The following is a 19,281-nucleotide window of genomic DNA, read 5'->3' on the forward strand; positions in this document are numbered from 1 at the left end:
GGGCGGGTACCAGTTCTTAGTTTATTTGATTAGATACATTGTGCTAGGATTGATTAGTCATATTTCGAGTTTAGTACCACGTTAGTTGGGTTAGTAGAATTGTATGTTTATGTGCTAAATGTTATTGTATGCTTGTAATCTTTGTCCATCATCAACTGTGAGCATGATGTCCTTAGTATAGGTTAGGCTAGTGTTGTTTTAGACTTATTACCTGTATGGGCTGGATAGCCTTGACCTTCTGTCGACGTCGTTCGGATGACTTAGCTCCTTGTAGACTGGAGTAGGAGACTTTAGTCTAATAGTTTGAGCCTTAGATTAGGCGTTATCACTACTTGTTGCACTTCTATATCTTCTCCCTCTAATTATGCGATTTCAACACGTTCTTGGAGGTTCAATGCATCACTAGAGGCGTGGGATTGAGATAGTATAGGCTTGGAGCCTTTTCTGTGATTTCCTGGAGTGGATGACGTTCCACGATGGCTATTGCTGGATTAGATCCTATTTAAGATACCATCACCCCCGGGGTTGTTCTTTCTAACTGGGCTGGGAGCGTATTGTTGGTTGGGTGGACTCAGTGATTTCGGCGATCACCCCCGGGCCTCTCTTTCTAGCCGAACTAGGAGTGTGTTGCTGGCTGGGTGTCCCCGGGGCACTCTTTCTAGTTGGGCTAGGAGCTGACTGTATAGTAGGACGACTCGCGATAGCTACCTCACCCCTGGGTCCCTCTTTCTAGCTGGGCTGAGAGTGGACTGTCTGGTTGGGTGTCCTCCGGGTCACTCTTTCTAGCTGGGTTGGGAGTGCACTGTTGGCTGGGGTGGAGTTTGATGGGTTATCTTGGTTACTTTGGGTTGAGAGACCGGTGTTATCTTTCTTAGTAGACTTAGCTATTTTGAGTACCTATCGGGCTTATGGGGTCCATTCAGGTTTTATTTAAACTTGCACACGAGTGTACCTTCTGCGCTTATGGGGGTCCAGTTAGGTTTAGTTTAGTTGTACTTAGTTTATTTCTGGTATGCTCGTGTGCTTTCTAGGCATATCCGTTTTGACCCTCTATGTCTAGATTCTATCATTTCTTATTGTTTTTACCCTTTTTGCTCAGTCGGCCTTTGATGCCTAATGAGTACCCATTATTTTGGTACTCATGCTACAATTTGCATTTATTTTGTGATGTAGGTCCAGTACCAGTTACCAGTGATGATCAATTCCAGCCTTCTTTTGCAGTTGTGATTCGGAGACGAGGGTGAGCACTTGACGTTTTAGGTTTATCTTGTCTACTTATTTTGTTTTAGCTAGTCTTGTTGCTTTTTGAGATACGCTTTGTTGTGGTCCACTTTTGGGACTTGTACTCTTTATCAGACAACTATGTACTAGTGGCTTCTAGGTTCAGAGAGGGATTTGTGTATATATTTATTTTGGTTTGCTTTCGCCCTGTTATCCTTTGTTTAGATTATTATTTTCGCTAGTTTCTACCCTTACGCTCATTACTTGATCTTTTGGATTACGAGTTGGCTTACCTACTGGTAGGGTATAAGAGGTGCCATCGTGACTCGAGAAATCGGATCGTGACAAGTTGGTATCAGAGCCTAGGTTCACTGGTCTCACTTGTATAGAGCTTGCACCTAGTAGAGTTCTACAGATAGACGCAATGATGTCCGTGTTTTATCTTTGGGAGGCTATAGAGTGTCTTTAGGAAATTTCTCTATTTTGTATCATATCGTGCATCATGTCTATTATTGGTTCCTTGAAATCTCTCTTGTTTCATTCTTTTTGTAGGATTGCTCATATGCGTGGTGGTACGGCACAAGGCAGGGGTCAACTTCCCATGCCGACTCGGGAACCAACACCAACACTAGCCCAAGAGAGAGACGAGGATCTAGAGCCAGTAACAGACTCCAGCAGCTCATTTACCAGCTCCGTCGGTGGGGTCGGGGCCAACCCAGCCGCTACCCGGACCAATTCTGACTCCAGATCTCCAGGCTACTATTGCACAACTCTTGGGTGTGCTTTGGGGTATGCAATAGGCACCCGCCCCAGCTACACCAACACCAGTACCACAGGATCAAACTGCAATGAGGGAACCTCAGATCTAGGTACCACCTAATGGAGTACAACTCTTGGTAGCAGACAGACCTTTGCTGCCTAGGTTTTCTTGGACTGTGGGTGAGGATGCCCATGAGTTTGGTTGATTAATGAAATGAAGATTTCAAATTTGGAAAATGTAACTAGGGGAGTTCTTTTCTTAACTCGAAGTTTTCAGCTTTGAAGTGTCTTTTATTGTGGGTGTTGATTTTGTGTAAGTTAGAGTGTAATTGTTATGTTCCAAATAAAAATGACATGATTTAATTATACCGGTAGAGTTATAGAGATAATGTAAAACAAAGTTCTATGTGATCTGTTTGTTAACTTATTGTTGATTCATTAGCAGCTTTTCAGGATTGTAGTAATTGTTTTTCAGAATGCTAGCTGAACTAATCTTTGTTGCAGAAGTGAATTTAAAAGATGTAGTGGCACGAACGACTACCATCTTAACAACAAGATAGATACACAGAAAGAGAGACACAAAAGAAGATGGGAGTGAACACACCTCTTTTCAAAAGTGAGGGATAGTTGTCAATGTTCAAAAACCACCTTTCTTGCTCGATCTATTAGTTTTTGCAGCTCAAATCCTAAAATTTTCACTATAGCTTCATTTTTCAGCTACTAGATTCACTTATTAATACACATTTTCTTTGTATTCCATCTTTGCTCCTTTACACTCATTTTATGTATCTATACCACTAAATCAACTATTACTGTATCAACTATTACTATTGGGCTCGTGCTGGCACAGACACTACGTGTCTAGTCATCTTACAAAAGGCTAATGAATATGAAGAAGTAAGCCAAGAATTTGTTTTATTTAGGATTTTTGAATTACCGGGATCTATATTTATATCTAGTGTCTACGTAATTGCAAGCAATGGAGAAGTGAAGTGTCACTTTTCTTAGGCTAAAATTTATATTTAATTTTTAAAGATTTTTTTGCCTTTTTCTTTATACTTCTCTTAACAATTTTTGTTGGAAAAAATAAATACTCTATCAAAAAGTCCATAATGGTTTACATCCATTGCTAAAAAAATATAACGTAATTTTAATTTACACTAATATTCATAATCTCATGTCTAATTCATGGCCTTCAAAGTTTAACATCAAATACAGAGAGGAATTATCTTTTATTTGACATTAATTATTTTAATTACTTTTTTAAAAAAAAATTATGATTACGCGAAGCACGGACAAATCTACTAATACTCAAATTAAAATTATTGATCTCTAATTATGTGCAAATGATAGTCATTTTTTAAATTTTCACCAAATTTACAAATTTGACAAAGATATTCTCTTGATGAAATTTTATTTTATTTTTCATTTAAAAAATAAAACAAATACAGACAAATATAAAATGAGTAATGAATTTTGATACCCTAACCCGCCGGAAAACTCCGAACAAAAACCCCCCAACTCCCAAAACTCCGGTTGCAGCCATCATATAGCAAAATCAAGGCAATAGCTTAATAGTTAGAAAAAATGGCTTCGTCCGCCGGTCTCCGAGAATTGCAGCGTGACCTAGAGAACAAAGCCAACGATCTTAGCAAACTTCAAAAAGGCAAAAATCTTCCTTCCTTTCTTCTCTTGACTTGATCCTAGTTGTTGTATTTATAATTTTATTTTGTTATCTACTATCAGATATATCAAAGAATCATCAAATCAGAAAGAAGTATACTATTCAACTTGGTGAAAACGAGCTTGTTCTAAAGGTATGAAACTTATATTATTTTTTCAATACTTGAGATACATTATATTGAGTTGGTTATGTTATGTAGGAATTGGATCTGTTGAATGAAGACGCCAATGTTTACAAGTTGATAGGGCCAGTGCTTGTGAAGCAGGATATGGCAGAAGCTAATGCCAATGTCAAAAAGCGAATTGAATACATTTCAGCTGAACTGTATGTTATTTATTTTTATTTAAGTTTTTTTAGTTATGTTCTAGTAGTTTCTTCTTGTTTGAGCAGAGTACATAATAAGATTGTTGTTCATTGGAATTAATAGGTTACTTTGAGATACTAAAGTAGAAGAACGGAAAAGGGCCTATGGGAAATCCTTTTATCGAAGCTAAACGATTTATTGATAATACTAACATATAACCCTCATTGGTTTGGCCCTGATATCTTGAAGAAATATGCTGCTTATTTATCTAAATCGTTGTGCTTTAGTTAATAGTTGTCTATGTTGGTTTTATGTGCTGTTATATTGTTGGAGCCTGCTGCTGGACAAAGGTCCAGTAAGGAAATAGCAGCAATGGAATTTGTTAGGCAGATGTGACACATGACTGGTACTTGCTCTAATTTGCATATCATATCAGTTCTTTTAATTTTGGAAGTAGAAGAACAATTTTTTTTAAAAAAAATAGGTTAAAAGTAACCAACATTTCAACAACATACCCAGTGCAATTCCACAAGTGGGGTATGGTGAGGGTAGTGCACACATAGACCTTACCCTTACAAGGTAGAGAGGTTCTTTTCGATAGACCATCGGCTCAAGTAAAAACATTACAAAGCAGTTTGAAAAAAAGAAACAACGGGAGTGGAGAAGCCAAGAAAAAATGCTAAAGAAAACATAACAAAGCATACCAAAAAGGGAACAATCACTACTATGAAATAATACAATACTCGAAGTGTCGGAAATAGTAAATAGTAACATATATGGAATAAAACTGATGTGCTATAAGGACCAAATTCAAATTCCATATTTTAGAAGTGCTGATGAATTGAATGATAGGGAATATTTATACATTCTAGGAACAGCCTCTTGTATTTGAAATCTTTTTGGTGCACCCTTGAGATTTTATGTCTGTATAGATGACTGTATGTCTTTTGTAGAAAATCATGTTTGATGTGGATTCTCTACTTTTGGTTAAATTTCCTGGACTCAGCTTTCCCCCCAATAATTGTAATTTATTTACCTTACTGAAAAGGGGGGAAAAGGAGTGATAAGGGTGAAAGTATATACCTGGAGAGGAAGAAGAAAATAATAAAAAATTGCTGCTGTAATGACTAGTTATATTTCCTATTGGTAGTTGTTGTTAGCAGTACACAAGTTGGATGGCCTAATAAATCAAATCAAGGGTGCTCAATCCTAAATCAATTGGGTTGGGCTGGTTGGCTATATGAACCCTGGGTATCTATTATGTAGACGGTATATTTAATTGATGAAAATAGTTACAGAGTTCCAGTTAAGTTTGTGTTGCCTTTAGGTAAAACAAACAAAAAGTGAGGATTCTACTTTATGTGCTTATTTTGTTCACTATACAGTTCCAGTAGCCAGCAGCTCTTTGTTCCTGCTAGAATTTCACTCAGATATTTTCTTTGTTGAAAGTTCCATTTATCACAACTTAGAATCTCTTATTACTTTAGAAAATCAATTTTTTGAACGCCTATTTAGTGAGCAAAGAAAAAGATGGAAATCTGGTGTCTTATTTGTTGCATCTCCAGATAAGGAGACACGTGACTCCTAACACATGTCCACGTCTGTTTTGATCTTATACCAAATCAGTCTAAGAATATCTTGTCCATGCTTTGCTGGTGGTTTTTGAAGCTTGTAGATTAGCTCTTTTGGTGTTACTTGTATAGTAATGGGTGCCCCACAGAAAGAAGAATGAAACAAACTCTGGGCTCTTTGCTTGAGCAATTACTAGTTTACTATTTTCTTTTATCATTAGCAAAAGAAAAAAAACTATTTGCTTTTATCATGTATGTAGTATCCTCCGATTCATTATCATGTTTAGGGAAACAAATCAACTGATATTCTCCAACGTAGGCCTTATGACGATTGGTATAGTCCTCACGCCGCCCAATGTTTGACTTCAAAAATAGGACTTTCCTCTATAAAGGTGGAAAATTGATACATTTCTTGCTTAGGAAAGACGTTAATGGCTATACAGCATAAATCTATTTTATATGTCCATGTCCTAGATTTTAGTGCTTTGGCAAACCCAACTTTAACAAGCAATTGTGTCCAAGACTTGTACCAGGGCACACGCGAGAGTTTAGTGCACAGATTTCAGAAAGCAAAGAATAAACTGACTTGTAAACTCACTTTTCTGATAAAAGGCATGAGCTGAACATGGCTGTTTTTTGTTTGTTTTTCCAGGACTGATTTTGTAGATTGTGAATTTGCTAGTGTATATTCTTGTAACTGGTAACATGTATATAAATTTAAAATTGCACCATAACAGTGCTATCAGTAATTACAAAATCCAACCAAACTTAGGACTACTGCTTCACAAGGATCCTTTCATACCAACTAGTGTTTAATGGTCCTCAGCATAGCTTCTTTACACCAAAAGTAAAGCAAAAGAGTACAATTCATCTTGACTTTATGCACATAATTGTATTTGTCTTCAAAACTGTACAGTGCTATCAGTAATTTGCTATGTGTATTTAGTAAATTTAATTTTAGATTTAAGCAGAAGATGGTCGTCGGTATTTTATAAAACATCTGAATTTTCTTTGCTGCTTCACTAGTTCGTGTTACCGTACTTTTATCATCTAACATATCCTCTCTTCTGTCATTCAACAGAAAGCGATTAGATAGTACTCTTCAAGACTTGGAAGACAAGCAGAACAGCAAAAAGGAAACGGTTGGTTTACTTCTCAACTTATGTATTTTCTTATTTTTCACATTATTCCCAGAGTAATAACCTTTAATGTGACTACTAATTTGGTGTTTCAACAAATATAACGAAACTGTGGTGATGATGAAATTTATCGCGATAGATGTTATTCGTTGTATGAGCACATCTGTCAGGTTGTTGGCAGCTGGACCTTTACGTGGGTAACTAATCAAAGTAGTGTTTTCTAAAAGTACCTTGGATTTAGCAGGAAAATGAAGAAATGTAATTAGAAATGACATTTGTGTACAGGGATTTTTTTCCCTTGGAGAGCATACATTCAAATAACGTTTTTTAGATTTTCAGTTCATTTAACTTGTCAAACTCTTCTATCATTCTCCTTTCCCCAAAGCCAACGGGGAAAAATAGGTGGTTGACACTGTATGTTAGGACAGATTCAGGTGGTCTCAGTCTATTTCGCTTTCTTTTTAGTTTTTCTTTCAAGCAGCCATTGAATCTATTCCACCGTATTATCCTTCCCCCTTGTTTATTTTAACTGTTCGTATGCAGCAATTTAAGACCTGCTAGTACATGTCTGGCCCACCAATGAACTCCATGTACTTGATATCAATGTTTTTTCTGTCCTTGGCCTCTATTATTTCATCATCGGAAAAGGGCCTAAAATACCCTTCAACTATGTGAATTGGTACAAAATTACCCCTCTTCTACCTTTCGGGCCTAAAATGCCCTTGACGTCAACCTTTTGGCTCTATTTCCCCCCTCATCTTTAACAACTTAAATAATAACCTCAATTAGCAAATGTATTTATGACATGTCGCTATCCTATTGGCTACCCTAATAATTAATTAAGCTAATTAAAAAAATCAAATACCCACCCAAAAGCCCCACCCGTAAGGCTGTAACCCATCTTTTAACCAAATATTCTAACCCAAATTCAACATTGTCACCAGATCTTGTAGATAAATAAATCTTCAAACTCAACTCACCATATGAGAAAAAAAAGACTGCTTTTATCAAGTGTATAAAGCTGCGCCACTTCTTCCCCTTCTTTAGCAATGCTTGACCCAGAAATCCGAGCTCGAGAAATTTCTTCTTGTATTCGACCTTTTTTCGTTGAAAACATTCACTTCAATCTTCCGATAAAGAAGATCAGCAACATCGTTCACATGATACACAAGTTTTTCATTCCATACAGGGTTTAAACCTCTCATTTTTACTTGTGTTCTTTGTCTCTGATTCTCAAACTCAATTTCTACAAATGGTAATGAAGAACCTTCACCATCTTTTGGCATCAAGTTATGTGCTGCCATCACTTCTACAACCAATTTTTCTTTACCATTATTCATGGTTATGATAAAGGAAAAATAAAACAGAGAGAAAAGAGACAGATAGGAAAACAGAGAAATAAGATTATACAGTTGATAGTTTTGAATTTGGGTTAAATGATCTGGGTTATGGGTGGGGCTTTTGGGTGGGTATTTGGTTTTTTTAATGGGAAAAAGGACAGATTTACCCCCGAACTTTAATAAATGGTACGTATATGCCCTCCGTTATACTTTGCGTCCACATAAGTCCTTGCCGTCCAATTATTGGTACACATATACCCCTCTCACTAACGGACCCCTAATTTCTTACACGTGTCTTAAACCTATTGAACTACCCGTTTGACCCTCTTTTTTAACCCATAACCCAACTATCCGCCCCATAACCCAATACCCACCCAATTTCCTCTAAAAGGAATCCTAATTAAAACACCCAAATCTAAAGGTCCTGTTTCTCACAACCTAGCCTAGTTCTTTCGTCGATTTCAGTTTGTTGGTCGATTTCACCTTGTCTTCGTCGAATCTATCGTGTGTTGGTCATAATTTCGTAGTCAATTTTTCATCTATCTGTCGTCTCCCTCAAATCAGACCTATTAGTTTAATTTTCTTTTCTTTTTAGCTAATTAAGTAAAATAGCATCTTGGATCCCTCATTTCCAAAGTTAACCATTTTGTCCACTTGAATAAATTCAAAATAATACATCAATAACTTCACTAGTAGACACAAAATCTCAATTCAAGCCAGAAAAAAAACTAGAAGAGAACTCTTTGAGTGTTTGGAAGCAGAGAAGGCAAATGGCTTGACATCGACTTCAACATCCTCATCATCAGATAACTCTTTGAAGTCCTGAAAATCTGCCTCAAAGTCGTCAACAACTTCAGATCGCAAATGCTTAGAGTGATAATTGTTGGGATTTTTTTGCTTCTTACTGAGATCGAAACGACCCCATAGCAACTCGGCGGTGAGCCGGCAAGAAGTCCGGCTAGGGTCTATGTAATTGGAGATTATAGAACCACCACACATGATTTATGTATGGGTTTCTCTCACCACAAGAACAACAAAATGAGGTTTTCTTTGGTTTTGACGGAAAATGTGCAATTGTAAGCTATTTGGCTGTGTTTCCAAAAGATGCAAACTCTGTTTTATAAAGGGCCGAAAACGTTGCGGAGAGCCGGCACTTGTTTTTACGTTGATGCCGTAGATTTGGGTGTTTTAATTAGGATTCCTTTTAGAGAAAATTGGGTGGGTATTGGGTTATGGGGCGGATAGTTGGGTTATGGGTTAAAAAAAAGGGTCAAACGGGTAGTTCAATAGGATTAAGACACGTGTCAAAAAATTAGGGATCCGTTAGTGAGAGGGGTATATGTGTACCTATAATTGGACGGCAGGGACTTATGTGAACGCAAAGTATAACGGAGGGCATATACGTACCATTTATTTAAGTTTGGGGGTAAATTCGTCGTTTTTCCCTTTTTTAATTAGTTTAATTAATTATTAGGGTAGCCAATAGGATAGCAACATATCATAAATGAATTTGCTAATTGAGGTTATTATTTAGGCTGTTAAAGATGAGGAGCAAAATAGAGCCAAAAGGTTGACGTCAAGGGCATTTTAGGCCCGAAAGGTAGAAGAGGGGTAATTTTGTTCCAATTTGCATAGTTGAGGGGTTTGGGCCCTTTTCCGTTTCATCATTATCAGATTTCTATAGCCAAAGTGACTGAGTTTTCCAAACCCATAAATACACTTGTAGCTCCGCCCTGAAAACCTCATGCTGTCTTTGAGATCTGATAAAAAATTCTTTCTTTACTTTCTGCTTCAATGTCCAATCAAACTAAGCAAATAGCACTGGTCATTTCTTGAATAGTGTCTGAAATATTCAATTTTGTTGTTCATTAGTTGTTCTGTAATAATCAACTCGTTAATGTTAATTGTGATTAATATGTCTGTTTGGCGCCTTAACGAATCATGACAGTTCATGAGTACTATAGTCTGTAGATATTCAACATACTATTGGACCGCATCGAGGAGGAGAGTATGGGGATGGTGGTGGAATTTGGACTTGTTTTATTAGGGAGTAGTAATACTAGTATGAGGACCACAAACTTGTTAATGTTAATAGTGATCAATTTGTCCGTTTGGCGCCTAAACTAATCATGACAGTTCATTAGTACTATAGTTTTCAGGTGTTCAACATACTATAGGACCGCGTCGAGGAGGGAGTATGGGGCTGTTGTTGGAAATTGGACTTCTTTTATTAGGGAGTAGTAATATACTTGTATGAGGCCACCAATGGTTGAATGTTTTTTTGTCTTGTGTTCTCTATTTTATTAGTAATAGATTATATGCTTAGGGGCTGCAACAGTAGAATGACACCTAACTATCAAAGTCAACAGAATGACACCCAAGTATGTGGCGTAAAATTCGATTAAATAGGTGCAGAACACGTCCAGGTTCAAATTGTAGCAGAAATACAAAATACTATACTAGTTTTTCTCATCTGCTGAGATCTGTTGCAGAGTTGTCGATTATCTGTGTCTGGAAACAAAATAATCAAGGTGCTCACTACCCTTGCTTAAAAACAAATACATAAGAAAACAGTAGATGTCACCTACATTGCTCGGACTCTTCACTTTTGGTGCCGCACCCGTGTCGACATGACGTGGGTGTGGGTGTGAGATCCGTACCTGATCGGTCAACCGGTTTTGGATACTCACCAAATTCAAGGGAGAAATTTTGGACAGATTCAATGATTTATGTAATCAAAACAAAACCTAAGGTGGAATTGAAGAAAATGAAATACCTTATATATAGAAATTTCTATTGCTACTCTTTTTTTCCTTTTACCTCCTTCCAAGATTCTCCTCTTGATCCTTATTTTCTCCTTGAGTTATCCACATAAAATCTCATAATTTAGGTTTTATAACTGTATTTTTAGTCGAATTCTTGCACCCGTATCCACAATCCACACATGGATCCGTATGCCCGAATCTTAAAAGTTAGGTCATAGTGGATCCAACCTCTAGATTTGTACCCGTATCGACACCTACACCCGACTCTAAGCAACTTATGATGTCACGGGCCTGATTTATAACCACAAAACGAACGTGAATTTGGGTCATCATGTAAAAAGTTGGTAAGCTTCGATGATAAAACATAGTTGTCCAATTTTCAGAGGTCTCCAACATATCCTTAATGCTGAGAACTACAACATTACCTGTCTCAAAAAAATGATTAAAATTTTGTTGTTTTTTTTGTTGCTGTTGTCCCCATTCTACTAGTTCAAACATAAGTGGTTGAGTCATTTATCAAGCAACTACCTACTATCACGTGCAACATATACTGTCTGAGGATTGTTCATATTATGTATTGTTTGATCATATTAAATATTGTTTGTAAGTGTGTATAATACTAATCATTAATACGAACAGGGAATATAGAGGTTTGACCAGTTGAATTGAATTGCATTTGATCAGTCTTAATCATTTCATTTTATAAAAGCGATGTTATTGCAGTAAAATTGGAAATACACTCAATCTAAAAGGTAAGAAGTTTATGTTTGTAATGTTCAAAAAAAAGTTCATGTTTGTGTAACAAAGTGCCGGAAGCTAAGATGATTGATACCTGCAAGTACATAGGTGCCATTTATTGATTTATCAATAATGGGTTATTGGTTTAGCGGTTTTGATAACGATTTTGATTTTTTTTGTTATCGGGTTTTTGTTTCTAAACGGTTTTAGGTTTTTTCTTAACGGGTTAATTAATAACACGATAGTAAAATAAATAATTATATTTATATCATTTTGTATATAAAGTCCTTGACTTAGAGTTTACTTTCCTACTTTTATTTCTGAATGTCTCAAACTCTTGGTTATTCTACAATATAAAGGTGTTTGCTTTTGAGCAAGATGCAATTTATGAACTCCTGTGCATGGTTCATTTGGTTTGTCACCTTGTTTCTAAGTGATTTTCAATGATATTTTTGGTGTCCAATCTTAACGGTTAAACCGATAACCGAATCCATAACAATCAGTAACCGATAAACCAATAATCGATAAGCCAACATCTTAATGGTTCTAGAACGGTTTAGCATCTCTACGAACCGATAACCAATAAGTCAAACCGATAAACATCAAAACCAAATCAAATCAAATCGACCTATACGCAACCCTAGGTAGGGGTGTTCATGGTTCGATTTGGATCAGTTATTGGTTCAAATCAAAACCAAACCAATCTGGTCGGTTTTTAAATTTCTAAAGCCAAACCAAACCAAATGAAAAAATAATCATCAGTCTAGTTATTGACAGTTTGGTTTAGTTTTTCTGATTTTTTCAGTTTGAAAGTAATTAATTTTTTGAGGATATACATATCTCGATAGACAGACACCTAGTACATGAACAATCCACATGACTAAGCAATACTACAGTTATTATTACATGAACAAATTTATTCAATTAAGAGAAAGTGTGACCATCTAATGTGAGGTAGGATAGGTAAGGATTAAAGTAATGGATTTTGATGGACTTGGATTTAGGATTGTAATAGTTGGGCTAAAATTTGAGTGTTGGCTTCAAATAGTAAACTTAAAGACTTAAGTTAATTAAAATTAACAAACTATTAATATTTTTATTTATGAATAATATATAAATAATTATAAAATTGATATATCTAATTTTTTGGTTCGGTTTGATTATTTTTGCGATTTGTTTTTAGTAAAACCAAATGGTATCGGTTTTTTAAATTAAAAACCAAACCAAACCAAATATTAGGTTTTTAATTGGTATAGTTCGAATTACAGTTCAGTTTAGTGTTTTTAACCATAACCATGAACATCCCTAGGGAGGGGGTGCTGCTGCTGCAGTTAGAATTGGCCTAGCAGCTCTCTAGTTCTAGTATAAATAAGGTTTATAATGCTCGTCATCCTGTTTGGTTGGCAGTTGGATCTTAGGGCTTGTTGCTTTTGACTTATAAGCCAAAAACCATAAGTTAGGACTTCTAACTTATGGTTTTTGGCTTATTTTTGTCTTTTTGGCTTAAAAACAAGTGCTTAAAGCACTTTTTTGATTTATCCGAACATTCCAAAAGTACTTATAAGCTATTTAGACTTAAAAATACTTAAAATAAGTCAATCCAAACAGGCACTAATAAAAGTGGTGATTCCTAAAAGTACCTCAGGTTTAGCAGGAAAATGAAGAAAAAGTGATTAGAACTGACATCATTGTGTACGACTTCTTTTTTTTCTTCCTTGGAGAGCGTATGTCAAGTACTCCCTCTGTCCCAATTTATATGACTCACTTTCCTTTTTAGTCAGTCCCAACATTTTTATATAAAGTAACAATCTAACTATAAAATATCTATTTTACCCTTAATGAAATAATTTACAGCCACACAAATTTCTATCATTCATTTTGGACCACAAGTTTTAAAAGTCTTCCTTTCTTTCTTAAACTCTGTGCCGAGTCAAAGTACCTTATATAAAATGGGACGGAGGGAGTAACATTTTTTAGATTTTCAGTTCATCAAACTTGTCAAACTCTTCTATCATTCTCCTTTCCCCATTACCCACGGGGAAAAATAGGTGGTTGACACTGTATGTTAGGACAGATTCAAGTGGTTTCAGTCTATTTGGCTTTCTTCTTAGTTTTTCTTTGAAGAGGCCATTTAATGCATTCCACCATATCTTCGTTCCCCCTTTTTCTTTCTTTTAACTGTTGGTATGCAGCAATTAAAGATCTGTTAATACTTGTCAGACTCACCAATGAACTCCGTTTACTTGCTATCAATGTTTTCAGTCCTCGACCTCTTGTTATTTTCTTCATTATCTCCTGATCATTTAATAAGTCGCCTTGTTACTAAGATACCAACTCTAGTCCCTTACGGAGCTGAACTGTATAACTGTTTTCCAACTTATATCAAGGCATATATTGAGTGGCCATGTTACTCAGATACCAACTCTAGTCCCTCAGGATGCTGACAAGTTGATACAAATGTTGGAGAAATCAGTTTGTTGATTTATCTTGCTTCATGCTAAAATCATTTGGTGCCTTGTGCGGTTCAGTCAACTAGTAATATTTCTATGAGGTGGATGTGTTAACCTGATTCATTTTGTAATATTTCTATGAGGTGGATGTGTTAACCTGATACATTTTGTTGTTGATATACGTGTCAATTTTCAGATTCTGAAGCTGCAACAAAAGATTCAGTCTCTCCAAGCCGGAAAAGGCAAGGCCTGATGCGGCTTAGGGACTAACATGGCACCACAGGCATGTTAATTTGATCGCATTTAAACAGGTCGTGTTGTCCCAAAAACTCGAAGCATCTTCCTTATTGTTCCGTTGGCTTTTGTAGATCAAAGGGTTACATGATTTGTATTGTTTTTAGTCACATGTGATATTATTTTAACTTTATAACTAGCTACAGCTTCTTCTATGGATGGTTATCGTGGTTGAAATATTTTTTCAAGGACAAGTTTCTGTAGTGAAAATGTAACATTGAAAATTTTGCAAATTTCTGCCTATCATTTTAATCATTAATATTGAAAACACTTTTGAACTTGACACTAATTATTAGTTTCATCCTTAAAGTATATATTGACAACCCTAAGTAGGCATTTGATCATGCGATACCATATCACGATATGGGATCGTGAGATGGAATCAACGTTTGGACATGCGATTTCACGTTGATTCCATCTCATGAGATGGAATACCATATTCTCCAAAAATCATGATATGGGAATTCCATATCATGATTTGAGATTTTTTAAATACAAAAATCGACACACAAGTTTGTATTTTGTTAAAACAACCCTACATTATATTTACTAAATATTTATTTCATATGTAAATAAAATTAATAAAGGAAAATTGTATGAAATAACAAACTATTAATTCAAATTAAATGTTATAGCCATAGTTTTTTTTATTAGTAATATTGCAGCAAACATTTCATGTTTTTTGTCATCTCATTTGTATACCAAAATATATAAATGCAGGACTCATTTGTATACCAAAATATATAAATGCAAGACTCATTTGTATATCGAAATATATAAATGTAGGACCCATTTGTATATCGAAATATACAAATGCAGGACCCATTTGAATACCGAAATATACAAATGCATGACCCATTTGTATATCGAAATATACAAATGCAGGACCCATTTGTATACCAAAATGTACAAATAGATTGAAATATACAAATGTAGGACCCATTTGTATACCGAAATATACAAATAGACCCAAATACATACTCCCTCCGTCCCTATTTACTTGTCCATATTTCCTTTTTTAGTTGTTCCTATTTAATTGTCCATTTTGACAAATCAAGAAAGGACAACAGATTTTTTCCTATTATACCCTTATTTACACTTCTTGAAAATTGTAAAAGTGTATGTTGTTTCCCTCCAATTTATTTCACTTGAATTCAAATAAGTGGTTGTAATTTTGAAGTGAAAAGTTGTCATAAGGGTAAAATTGTAACTTCACTGTGCTAATCATTGTTGCCTTAATCTGTGTGTCATTTCTAAAGTGGACAACTAAAAAGGGACGGAGGGAGTATTTTTTATGTATATGTATATCGAAATATATACAAATTAATAGTCATAACAAACATAAAGTTTGTTATGGAGCGCAATTATACAAATTATAGCTATAGCATATCAATGATTTTTATGTTTGCTAAACCTAAAATTTACTCAATTAATAATCACATCACTACTTTTTAAAATTTATTATTCTCACCAACATAAAATTTATTATTGCTTTCAATTTGGTGAATATAAATACAAACAGAGGGAGTAATACTTTTTTATTTTTTCATAATAAAAAAAATTCTCTTTCGGCTACATATGAAAATGTTTAAAGCAATTTAATATGAAAAATGACAAAATTGGTAATGTATGTTTGATAATTACTACTTCTAATATGTTTGATTTTAGCACGAAATTAATGCACTGAAAATGTGCAATTGCACACACGTGAAACAAGGCACATAATTCCAATATGATATTGACACAAGTGAAAATTGTCATAACTTGTGCAGTGTTACATAATTATTTGCGATAATACCAAAGGGGTGATGAAATATTTATGGTCTATGAGCATGAAATTATAGTTGCAAATGATATTGACCAACAAATGACTCAAAGTAACAATGTTGGTTTGTCTTCTCGATCATATGATAGAGAAATGCAAGTTCAACATGATAAGATTGTCCGTACTATGTGAGAGGATTATATTGAAGACTAGTACACCACAATTTATGTTCAATTTTTTTTTAATTAAATTAAAGTTTGATTAATTAAAGTTAGATGAAACAATTAATTAAGTGGAGAAGATATAGTTTTGTAATACTTTACTGTGCGGTTTTTTATAACACAAAAATTCTACCTATTAAAAACTTCATCTCATGATTCCATATTATGATATCATATCATGATTCCACATCACATGGCCAAGCGGGCCCTAAATATACTCCTCTACTTGATTAACTAAATTTAGATACATCACTGATTTATCTACATCACATAGCAAGTGATCTCAAACTCTTATAAAACATGAAACTCTTAATAAAAAGTCGATAGAAATATTGAAAATACCCTTAAATTTGATGTATTAAAGTTTAATTAGTCAAGTAAAAATTTCTTTTAAGGTTGTCAATAATTTAAAGATAGAATTAATAATTCACGACAATTTTTTTTTTTATCGAGAACAATACGAACAGAGTGCACATTTTGCTTCAATATTTAGATCAATTAGTACGGCAAGAAAGGGGTTAACTCTAACCTGCTAGAACTTTTTATTTTTTTGGTTATATCCAGTAGAGGGTTTGATTAAATCTTAATTTATGTTGAAAAGTTTCGAAGAAAAATCCATGATCTAACAAAGGTAATTTTATATTTAACAAACTTCAAAACCCAGATCTTTACTCGCTAGAAACTATTAATCAAAAATTGATTCAAATTGAATTACGAATACTCCTATTTTAGTCCATAAAATTAAAAAACATTTTTATATATTTTCACTTTGTCAAAGATGTTACTACGTAGGTACACTTGGCAGACTTTGGTGTAATGGTGTAACGTGACAACTTGTAGAAGCTTATGGAGCATGCCACCTGTTTTCATTTTTTGACAGGATGCATGAATATGCTAAATGAAAAAAAAAAAGAAAAAGAAAAAAAAAGCTATCTATATGCATGTCATACGTGTGCACTTGACTAAGAAAAGGAAGTACAATGGCTAGTTTAACTAAAGGATGCCTATATTTCAAGACCTCTTGTCAAGAATGGTTTAGTTATATTATAGCATTCTTTGTTGGTCAGGTAATTTCTATTTCTTACAATTAACTTTTTTCTTTTTAATTTCTTGAAAGATTTAAAAAAATCGAACCTACCGAATGCATGGATACTTAATTTTGACAGTGTTACCTCAATTTATTTATGTTGTATTTCTATATAACATATAGAAGTTTTGAAGGTGTTTGTATGATCATTTGTTAAGTTTAAGTTGAAGTGTTTAACTGATACAGTGGAAGACGTATTGAGAAGGTGTTACACTTTTAAAATTCAAGTGTGTTTACTTATTGTTTTGGTAGGGGAAGAAGATGAGAGCAAAAAGTGAGGAGGAATTGACAGAAGCTGATATGGTGAAAGCTAAAATGGAGGTTGAGGCTACTGATGAAGCAGAGAAAACCAAAAAACAACTTAATAAATCAAGTTTATTTTTCTAATATGTTTCTTTTACGTTGTCTAATAATATATATTTTATTAGGTACTCCATATTCCTTTCCTCATTACGTCGATGGGTTTTTTTAATTCTTGATTTGGTATATTAAAAATATATAATGTACCCCTCTAGTGGATAATATTGTTTGAGGTCATGTGTTTTAATATTAAAATTAAAATATTAAATTTATATTTTAATGGATACAAATTGACTAGTCATTATGTTTTTACATAACTCATCTAACCATTCTTATTATGATCAATCACCAACTGTCCATCAATTCCATGTTTTAAAATATGATATATTTTGACATTTATTTGGGAAATTTGTTTTATATCATATTTTGATATTTAGTTATGAAAGAAATTCTATTGTGATGCATGTTCCCTTGTGAAGGGTTTGTAGAAAACGAAAATGAGAAGAGTTGAAAAATATTGTACTGAAGTTGAGACACAATCAGATGAAAAGAGTAACTTCAAATATATGAGAAGTAGAATGTAGAGATCATTTTATTCATGTCTTCAAGTCTTTTTTATAATGATGAAAGAATAATTTTATTTATAAATTGAAAAATTATATATTAAATGTCATAATAAATATACACTCTTATTTAAAATAGTTCATAAAATCTAAGAAATCAAATGATTCATAAAATCTAAGGAATATACATACATGGATATAAGTAGTTTATGTATTGAGAATATAGATAATTCATTAATTTAATGAATTTGTAATATTTTTAAGTGAATTTGTTATATTTTTAAGTGTCTCTTATCATAATAATGAATGAACAATTCTATTTATAAGTTGAGAATCATTTTAAAGGTCATTATATTAAGTCTTATGATAAATAGATATATTTTTATTCAAAATGGTTCATAGAACCTAAGAAATACACATACATGAATGTAAGTAGTTCATGTATTGAGAATATGGCCAATTCGTTAATTTAATGAATTTATAACATTCCCTCTTGAATGTTCATAGATAATGTCTCTCGTTAAAATTTTACTAGGAAAAATTCAATGAAAAAAGTCTAGTAAAAGCAAAAGAGTACACATATCTTATAATACGTCTTGAGTGTCGCCTCATTCAAAATCTTATCAGGAAAATCTAATTGAGACATAATCATGATTAAGGAAAAGAGTACAACACACATTTCACTTCCTTTGGTGAAAGGTTTACTTGATATCCCATAGATGACACATTCCAATTTTATATCTCAACTTCTCAAATTTTGATGTTGATGACGTCTTTGTCACGACCCGATTTATCAAGTCATGATGACACCTACTATAACCCACCAGCAGGTAAGCCAACCCGTAATCTGAAACAACAAGTAATGGGTCTGAGGGTAGAAATTAAACAAGAGTAGGCAAATGACAATATAAACAGGCGAAAACAAATCAAAAACATATATACAAATAAAGATCCCTCCCAGAACCTGGAAGTCACCAGTACAGAGCTACTACAAAATGAGTACAAGTCCCAAAAGTGGACAACAGAGACTGGACTGTCTCGAAAGGGAAAAGACAAGTCTATATATACAGATGGAGACTG

General features: G+C 34.1%; 2 protein-coding genes across 2 annotated transcripts; both read left to right on the forward strand.

Annotated features, from left to right (window-relative positions):
- Nucleotides 1–3,459: 3,459 nt before the first annotated feature.
- On the forward strand, nt 3,460–14,547 carry LOC125842433 (uncharacterized). Its single transcript, XM_049521728.1, has 5 exons — nt 3,460–3,646; nt 3,727–3,797; nt 3,864–3,988; nt 6,621–6,681; nt 14,168–14,547. The coding sequence occupies exons 1-5, from the start codon at nt 3,568–3,570 to the stop codon at nt 14,222–14,224; spliced, it is 393 nt and encodes a 130-aa protein (XP_049377685.1). The 5' UTR covers nt 3,460–3,567; the 3' UTR covers nt 14,225–14,547.
- A 2,647-nt stretch (nt 14,548–17,194) lies between these two features.
- LOC125842434 (uncharacterized) lies at nt 17,195–17,835 on the forward strand. Its single transcript, XM_049521729.1, has 2 exons — nt 17,195–17,318; nt 17,591–17,835. The coding sequence occupies exons 1-2, from the start codon at nt 17,232–17,234 to the stop codon at nt 17,723–17,725; spliced, it is 222 nt and encodes a 73-aa protein (XP_049377686.1). The 5' UTR covers nt 17,195–17,231; the 3' UTR covers nt 17,726–17,835.
- Nucleotides 17,836–19,281: the final 1,446 nt, after the last annotated feature.

The sequence above is a fragment of the Solanum stenotomum genome, chromosome 10, assembly GCF_019186545.1.
Source record: "Solanum stenotomum isolate F172 chromosome 10, ASM1918654v1, whole genome shotgun sequence".
Classification (NCBI taxonomy): domain Eukaryota; kingdom Viridiplantae; phylum Streptophyta; class Magnoliopsida; order Solanales; family Solanaceae; genus Solanum; species Solanum stenotomum.

Excerpts from the sequence above, each read along its gene's own strand:
- LOC125842434 (XM_049521729.1), top strand. The coding sequence starts at position 17,232 with ATGGCTAGTTTAACTAAAGGATGCCTATATTTCAAGACCTCTTGTCAA. Across the intron at positions 17,319-17,590 it reads TAGCATTCTTTGTTGGTCAG|GGGAAGAAGATGAGAGCAAA; the intron begins GTAATTTCTATT and ends TTGTTTTGGTAG.
- LOC125842433 (XM_049521728.1), top strand. The coding sequence starts at position 3,568 with ATGGCTTCGTCCGCCGGTCTCCGAGAATTGCAGCGTGACCTAGAGAAC. Across the intron at positions 3,798-3,863 it reads AAAACGAGCTTGTTCTAAAG|GAATTGGATCTGTTGAATGA; the intron begins GTATGAAACTTA and ends TATGTTATGTAG. Across the intron at positions 6,682-14,167 it reads AGAACAGCAAAAAGGAAACG|ATTCTGAAGCTGCAACAAAA; the intron begins GTTGGTTTACTT and ends GTCAATTTTCAG.